At 41.7% G+C, this 9,068-nt stretch overlaps 1 protein-coding gene across 1 annotated transcript; it reads left to right on the top strand.

Annotated features, from left to right (window-relative positions):
- The first annotated feature begins 394 nt into the window (after nt 1–394).
- On the top strand, nt 395–1,555 carry LOC134371524 (C2 calcium-dependent domain-containing protein 4A-like). The gene has a single exon (XM_063088323.1). The coding sequence runs from the start codon at nt 395–397 to the stop codon at nt 1,484–1,486; it is 1,092 nt and encodes a 363-aa protein (XP_062944393.1). The 3' UTR covers nt 1,487–1,555.
- The last annotated feature ends 7,513 nt before the right edge of the window (nt 1,556–9,068 follow it).

Here is a 9,068-nt window from a genome sequence, read left to right as displayed (position 1 = left end):
ATTCAGGAAACGATTGCACAAAACAAAACGCCTGTTGGCCCCACAGGACAAAGCGACCAAAGTTAGAAGCCAACATTTTGAGAATCTGCGCCTCAGGCCAGCGGAGGCGGATGGAGATTAAATCAACGAGCCCCGAAGCGTACATATCGACGGAGTTGAGATAGGACAAGAAAAAACGATTGTTTTTCAATCACTGAAGAACAGTTTGCAATAGGGGTGTGAGGTGCAGTTTGCTTGTCGCGCCGGAAGCAGGAGGAAACACCCCGAAAATAGAAGAAAAGGGTCAGGCATTACCGCGCCTTGAGAGGCTCGCGCTGACGATCGGTGTGCGTTTGTGCATTCCAGGCAGAGCAGTTCCAACACAGGGTCGTCCAGATCCGGCACCTGCCGTCAGATGTGGTGCCTGGAGCGGCTTCGCTCGGCTCCCGAGCGCCTCCTACGGGGCGGGAACGGGCTTCTCCCAGGGCTTGCTCGCCGAACCAGGGCCCGTACGCCCGCCGCGTGCGCAAACGTGCTCACTCCGGACCGCATCCCCGAGTTCTGCATCCCGCCGCGACTCGCGCCCAACCTGGCTTTGACTGCACTCCGGAACTCTTGGGGTGAAGAGAGTAGGAACGACGAGGCCACGGGCCGCACCGACTGGGACCCGCGCTCGCAGGCCGCGCTGTCGCTGCCGCACCTGCCCCGCGCGCGCACGGCCTACGGCTTCTGCGCGCTGCTCGAGAGTCCGCACACGCGCCGCAAGGAGTCGCTCTTCCTCGGAGGCCCCGGCGCCGCCGCGCTGCCGCGGCCGCCCCCCGCCCGGCCCGCGCCGCGTCCCCGGGCCCACACCTACGGCGGCGGCAGCGGCCCCCGAGCTCAGGACGCAGCCCCCGCCGCCACCCCCGTGGTCCCCGGCCGACCCCGCCGCCGCCGCCTCCTGCGCGCCCCCGACGGGCTGCTGAGCCGCGCGCTGCGGGCCCGGAGGTGTCGCGGCCTGGCGCGCGCCCGCTGCGTCTCCAGCGGGGACGAGGACGAGGAGCGCGGCGCCGGCTCGGAGGCCCCGGCCGCAGTCCCCGCCGCGTGCCTGTTGCCGCCACCGGGCCCGCGGCCCGAGCGCCTGAAGGCCGAGGGCACCGTGGCTCTGGGCCGCGCCGGCGGCGCCCTGCGCCTGGCCGCCGAGTACTGTCCGGCCAGCGGGCGCCTCTGCATCCGGCTGCTCGGCGCCGAGGGCCTGGCCGGGGGCGGCCCCGAGCCCCGCGCCGTGGGCTGCCGCCTCAGCCTGGTCCTGCAGCCGCCGGGCACGACGCGCAAGCGGCGGAGCGCTGTGGGGGGACGCAGCCGCAAGGCCGCCTTCGACCAGGACTTCTGCTTCGACGGGCTCACCGAGGACGAGCTGCGCCGCCTGGCCGTGCGCGTCAAGGCCGAGGGCAAGGGCCGCGGCCTGGAGCGGGGCCGCCTGCTGGGCCAGGGCGAGCTGCCGCTGGGCTCCCTCCTGCTCCTCTGAGGGTTCGGGGCCCCTCGGGGCGCCTTCTCTCTGCCGGACACTCGGACGCTGACAGCCGCTTTGTACCACATAAACGTGTATCTGTTTTTATAAACAGGGTTTTATTTCAGTCCAATATTGGCAGAGAGGATAGTGGATTATCTGTCACAGTAAAGAATGTAAGATTTTGTGTAGATACCTTCAAAATTCTTTTCAAGAAATAGAATGGTGTTGTGTAGTGTTTTACAATGTGGATAGATAGCCAATTGCATTTCATATATACCACACACACCTGTTGGGAAATAATGAATGAATCACTTTATGAAGTGTTAGAACTAAAAGGTGCCGTGGTTATCTATTTAAACTATTCTCATTTTTAAGTTTGTTCATTCCACAACATCCATTGAAACCGTTTTAGGGCATTTGTTACTTTTGAAGCATTGTTTAAGACCCTTAATAAGAAAATGAGGCCAAGAAAAGTGAAATGACTTTTCACTTTTCAACAATGAATTATTAGTAGGAACTCCAATCTGATACTCTTAGCTACATCTTGCTGGAAAAAATGAAACCATTTATGTTCTAAGTTTAAGTAATAATCATAATAGTTTACAAGCATTAACTTGTTTAACTTTTAAAACAACCTTATGCACTGCTATCCCCATTTTAAAGATGAAGATAGTAAAACACAGAAGAACAGAATCGGGATTTGAACCTAGGCCATCAGTATTTCACTCATTCTTATATATGTGATACTGCAGCGTCTAAAGGGCTCAATTCATTGAAGTTGTGAGATTCTGCAACTTCTCTCTGAAATTGTTGACTTGAAGATTGGTGTCTCCTCACATTCCTCACCCTCTGGTGGAAATGCAAAGTGGATGAAATGAGTAACTTATTACCTCATTGTAATAATTTTAGGAGTTGACATAAACTGGTGGCTATACAACTGAGGAGAAAGCTAACTGGCCTCAGAGTCATAGAAACAGGATTACCATCCTTACTGGCACCAGCTGAGCTAATCTGCTGGGACAAGCAGTCTAAAGTGTTCATATAATATTGTTCTACCTCTGGCTTCTGATAATTATGATAGATTTAATAATCCTATGTTTTAAAGGATGATTTTCCTTCATCCCTCACATTCATTGCTAGCCAGGCATATTTCTTCCTATCTTATGCATATAGGAAGAAAATGTGCCCTAAATGAGGGTTGAAAACTTTGAAAATATTTAAATATGTGGTATGGTGTTAAATGACTACATTATCAGTAGTCATGTTGGATTCAGAAATAGTTTCTGCTTTCACTAAACTTTTTGACAGTTTTATTCATTGGTGCTCTTAGAAAATGCTATATAGAAAAGTTTCAGTTTCTGTCTAGTCTTAGGCATAAGCTAAATACAGGTTATTGTGATGTGTATTTACAGTGAGGACCATTGAACAATTGTGAGGAATAGCTGAATTCTTTGAATCTATCAAAATCAACCACATCCAGAAGCTTGCGGTGGTTGGCCAAATGAATGATAACACACAGTAGCTTGGATCTAACATGCACTCTCTGTCTATTCAAAGACACTATTTCCTTGGTCTTCAAGTCAACAATTTTAATTTTTTTTAATGTATAACCTTCTTCATGATTTTAGATTTTGGTAGGGTAACTACTGCGGAGTTCATATGTGTAGTACTTTAAAAGGAAAATAAATGGAGAGAAAAAACAATTTGGCTGTGTTGTGCATTTTTATTTTGCCGGTTTTTTAAAAAATAAAAACAGATTGCATTGACAATTTAAATAGCAAGACCTTATTCCAGAAAATGTTTAAATCATTATTGTCACTAGATTATATACATGTCATTTTATTAAGTAGATGTTTCAAAGAAAAATCAACACATTTCAGGGACCTAAATTTTCCATGAAATAATAGTGATTATTTTCAAACAATCTCCATTTATGCCAACTTAAGAATGATCAAATAATCTAAGAGTTTAATCAAGAAGATTTTAAAAGGACTGAAATACAATCATAAGTCATAAAATCATGGAATTTTATAGTTTAAAAGAACTTTAGGAATCGTTTAGTGCAAATTTATACATCACAGAAGCGGGCCAGAGAGGCCCATTTTACATTGCCCCAGATCACACAATTGGTAAAACAGCTGGGACTAGAACCAATTCCATTTTCATTTTACTCTTCAACCTAATGGGTCTTTGTACCACCACTTGTAAGAAAGGAGATAAATTTGTACACAAATTATTTTACATCACAGAACTAATTTGAACTTTTTGCATTTAAGAAATCTTTTAAAATAGAAAATTTTTGTGATAACATCAGTCTTTCTGGGGGCAAATTTAAATTTGGCTTATACTTCGGTACCCTCTAGCGGATCTCTCGTGTTTTATCAGTGGCTCTATCTTCTTAGTATTAGACCATCTCAACTAAAAACCAACCTAATGCCAGAATCCGATGTTCTTTGGAGATGTTTGCTAATATTAGATTGTGGTGAAGATTCACATTACGAAGTAACTAAATACAGCTATCTGAGAGGAGAAGGTGCAAAAAATATCTTAGATTAAAAAGAAAGAAAAAAGAACTTTTCTCAGTAATAATGAAGGTGAGAGTGTATGGCAATGGCAAGTTGGTTGCAGAAAACTGATTTAAAAGTTCACATGTTTCTCATTGGGCTTTAGGTACCCGCATCTTCTCCACCAATGATGTGGCATGATCTTGCTTCTTTGTGATTTAAATATCTTAACATATTCAAAAAAAACCCTACACAACAGACAGGAAGTATGCCAGTTTAAATAGCATTAGTTGAGTAAACATTCAAAAATCACTGCTTTATCACTTGGTTTTACAAGGTAGTGCATTCTACACCTAAAATACTAGCTTCATTATGGCTCAAACATTCCTAAAAGATTATTTCTTTGACTCTAATTTTCTTTCCTGCACACTTCAACAATTCGGAAACATTCTCCCATATTCATTCCCAGGATTTAGGTAAAAATGCTATTTTTAATCAGACATTTGCAAGACAAAGCAAAAAGTGGGTACCATATGATCTCTATAATATTAAAGGAAGAAAAATATATAAGTGGATGTAAATGCATTAAAAAGGTTCATTTAGAACATCTATTATGGGCTAACTCTGTTTAAATTCTAGATTTACAGCTGTAAATAAGACACAAAAGGTCCCTGCTCTTCTGGAATTAAGTTTTCAAAGGCAGGGGAGGAGACAGACGATAAGGAATTTCAGTAGGGTTTCAGAAAATAAAACGTGATAATGGGAAACAGTGTGAAGACAGTGAGATTGGGAGGTTAAGAAAGACCCATATGAGACTGACAGTGAGCCTCCTCTGTATGTATCACCTACATTGTGCTATTATATTTCAAGCCATTGTGCTGATCTGGGTACTCCTGGCCTCCCAAGGTCACCTGATAAGTGCTTTCCTAGGAAGTCTGCTAGTACCTTATTGCTAGTGGGAAGTATTCCCTGGTGTGGGATTTAGCCCTGGTGTGTAAGAAGCTGTTCTGCCTCCAGGCTTATGAGTTCAACAGAAGGAATAGACTTGAGACAACCCATGGTACTTAGAAACCCAGTTTTTACTATTTTATACCTAGCTACAGCAAAATCCCATTAGCTAAGAATTTTATTATGGGCCTACAATGTTAATTTGAGAGGATGCCAAACTCTGCTCAGATTAGGCCTTATTAGGGGGTAAATAGCAACATGATTTTTTTTTTTTCTTTTTCTTCCTTTTTTTTAAAACATTATATGGTTTTCACAACATTTATCCTTCATGGATTAAAGCTTCTCGACCACTATTTAGACTAATTATTCTCATTGTAACTGGTGTAGATACTGTAGGTTGGCTCCTTCAATACTCAGTCTGAGCAGTCAACACCCAAGAAGTCAGCTGATGGTGCCTCTTCACCTTCCTCCCTCTTTCTGCTGGAATATAGAAGTTACTTAGACTTTGGACTTTAAACTTTTGAGTTGATGCTGGAACAAGCTAAGATTTTGGGGAGCTATTGATATGGAATGAATGTATTTTGCATGTGAGAAGGAAATGAAGTGCCAGGGATGGAATGAAATGAACTGAATGTTTATGTCCCCCCCAAAATTCATATGTTGAAATCCTACCCCCAAGGTGATGGTATTAGGAGGAGGAGCCTTCAGGAGGTGATTAGGTAGAACTCTCATGACTGAGATTAATGTGTTTTAAAAAGATACCCCAAAGGGATCCCTCACCCCTTCAGACATGTGAGGTTATGAAGAGAAGACCGCAGTCTATGAGGAAGTGGCCCTCACCAGACACCAAGTTTGCCTGTGCCTTGATCTTGGATTTCCCAGCCTCCAGAACTGTAAGAAATAAATTTCTGTTGTTTATGAGCCACCCAGTCTATGATGTTTTTTTGTAGCAGCCTGAACAGATCAGGACAGAGAACAAATAATAACATAATTTTCTTTTTTTTTTTTTTTTCATTTTAAGGTTTTCACAGCAAACTTTTCTCCTTCACACCCTTAAAGCTTCTCAGTCACTGGGCTAGTTACTCTAATTGTATCTGGGGTAGGTACTATAAGCCCAATCCAACCTTTTACTACTTTCTGTTCTGTGCTATAGAGATTAGAAAACAAAAACTTGTCTTCCCAGACCCTATTGCAGATTAGGATAGGATGTGACACAGCTATGGCCAATGAAACATAGAGAAAAGTCAGTTGATGGTGCCTCTTCCCCTTTCTCACCCTTCCTGCTGGAATATACAAGTTGCTTGAAGAATGACAGCTATCACTAAGGAAAGCAGAGGGATCTTGGTTCCTCAATGATATCACTAATACTGCCAGCGCTGGACAACCTACACCCAAAATTCATGTCCATGAGGCAAATATATCCCTTACTTATTTCAGCCATTGTCCAGTGTCCAGATATATATGAAGATAATCATGACTGATACAATCCAATTTTACAGAGAACATTTAGAAGAGTTAAATGAGTTGCCTGAGATCACACATCAAGTAAACCACGGATTTAATTGCAGACCTCTCAGACCTCCACGCACACAGCTTTTTTTCACATCTCATTGTCTCTACTCATATAAGCCTATTTTTAAAAAACTGTTGTTTTGAAGTATAATTGACATACAATAAATTGCATTTATTTAAAGCATCCGCTTTGATGAGTTTTGACATACCTATGCGCCCATGAAACCATCACCTCAATCAAGACATTACCATATCCATCGTTGCTAACAGTTTCTTCATGCTCCTTGTGATCCATCTCTCCTACCCCTCCTCACCTCTCCTCTCTGGTCCCCAGGGAGCTACTGATCTGCTTTCTATCACTATAGATGAGTTTGTATTGTACAGAATTTTATATAAAGTGAAAATAAAGCATATATTCTTTTGGAGGGTCTGGCTTCTTTCACTCAGCATTATTATTTTGAGATGAATCCATGTTGTTGGCTAGTACAATAGTTTGTTCCTTTATATTGCTGAATGGATGACTATTGAATGGATAAACCACAATTCTTTTAGCCATTCTCCTGTTTGTAACTGTTTTCTATTCCTTTCTATTGTCAAAAGACAAAATTACAACAAATTTACTTATAGATCTAGTTTGCTTTATTTGCAATTCATGAATCGGTGAAGGCTTCATTCTTCAAAATAGAATGAGAGCTCCCACTGGGCAATAGCAAAACAGTGGGTTTTGTAAAGTGCTAACAAGGAAACAGAAGAAGAGAAAAAAACTGTGAATAGTTAACATCAGCCTACTTCAGGCTATATTTTTGTAAGGGTTAAAGTAGAGGGCACTTCCTTATTATGCTGACTCAAGCGGGTTGAAATTTATTTTCAGGAAAATCTCATCTATTTGGAGATCTATCTGCTCCTTAAAGCTTCAGTTTGATTATATGGCATTTAGCATGAGTGACTCCATTTTGGTTTGGTCTGGGCTGTTGGGGCCTAGTGCAGGAGTTTAGTACAAAACAATGGCCTTCCATAATTTTTGTTCAATGTTTTTTATTTCTTTTTTTCCTTTCCCCTATTTTTCTCCTTTCTCTGGTTTTAATTGAGCATTTTATATGATTCCATTTTCTCTTGTTTCTTAGCATAGCTGTTGTATGCAGATACTTCAAAAAAATTGTGTAAAAATAGAATTGAAAGATAATACAAATCTTTCTATGAACTTTTTGAAGTGTCCTTGTACCTCTCTTACAAATGTCTTTAACAATTGCCCTAGTGTTTGCAATATGCCTGTACAACTAATCTAAATCCACTTTCAAATAATACTATACTAATTGATAAAGGGACACGAAAATCAACTGCATTGTATATTGATAAATTAAAAAATAAAACTTAAAAAAATAACACTATGCTGCTTCATGGATAGTGCAGGTATGTTGCAAGAATATTTCCAATTCCTCCCTCCCATCCCTTAAAATATTGTCATTTATTTCACTTACTTGTTCTTTGGTGTCTGTCATTCATTATTAAAAACTTTCATACATTTTTACTTCAAATATTTCATTTGCTCCATTCTCTCTTCTCCTCCTGATTACTCATATGTTACATCTTTTGAAATTAACACACAGTTCTTGGATATTCTGCTCTGGTTTCTTCTTCATTATTTTTTCTCTTCGCATTTCAGTTTGGGAAGTTTCTACGGACATGTCTTTAAGCTCACTCATTCTTTCCTTGGCCATGCACAACCTATTGATGAAGCCATTGAAGGCTTCCTTCATTTCTGTTGCAGTATTTTTAATTTCTGGCATTTTATTTTGATTTGTTTTTAAAGTTTTCAACTCTGTTAACATCTGTTCCCATCTGTTCTTGCACGTTGACTACTTTTCCCATTATAACCCTTAACATAGTAATCACAGTTATTTCAAATTCCCTGTCTGATCTTTCCAAAATCTGTATCATATCTGAGTCTAGTTCAGACTGTTTATTCTTGTCATTTAGCATGCCTTGTAATTTTTTATTGAAAGCTGGACTTGATGCATTAGATAATAAGAACTGAAGTAAACTGATCTTTAGTGTGAGGTTTTATGTTTTTCTGAAGGAGTTATGCTGTGTTTACTGTTTGCTACAGCTGTAGGTGTCTGAGCCTTCAGTTTCCTTTAGTGTCCTTGTTTTTATCTCCTCTGTTGTTTGGGTTTCCCTGAGAGCACCTTCTTTAACACAGTATCTTCTGCCTTGTGGCTCTTTCAGCTGTTATGTAGGAACCGTGTTGATGTGGTGGTAAATGTTGGGGAGAGGAGGAAGTCTATAATCCTATGATTAAATCTCAGTCTTTTTTTTTTTTTTTTAAAGATGACCGGTAAGAGGATCTTAACCTTGACTTGGTGTTATCAGCACCACACTCTCCCGAGTGAGCCACAGGCCAGCCCTAAATCTCAGTCTTTTAATGGACCTTTGTCCCTGAGCTGTGACCTTCACAAATGTTCTTAGCTTTTTTCCTGTAGGTGAGATGGAAAGGCTAAAAGGGCTGGAGTTGGGTAACTGCCCTTTCCTCAAGTCGATAATGCTCTGGTAAAGTCCATTTCTCCTGTAGAGTAGCTTTTAGTTATGGAGAATGCTCTCAGAATATTTCAAAATGGTTACTACTAAGGATTTTT

The sequence above is a fragment of the Cynocephalus volans genome, chromosome 3 (genome assembly GCF_027409185.1).
Source record: "Cynocephalus volans isolate mCynVol1 chromosome 3, mCynVol1.pri, whole genome shotgun sequence".
NCBI lineage: Eukaryota > Metazoa > Chordata > Mammalia > Dermoptera > Cynocephalidae > Cynocephalus > Cynocephalus volans.
Note: the sequence above shows the minus strand (reverse complement) of the source record. Positions and strands in the feature narration are given on the sequence as shown.

Bases quoted from the DNA above. Each gene is read 5' to 3' on its own strand.
- LOC134371524 (XM_063088323.1), top strand. From the start codon at position 395: ATGTGGTGCCTGGAGCGGCTTCGCTCGGCTCCCGAGCGCCTCCTACGG.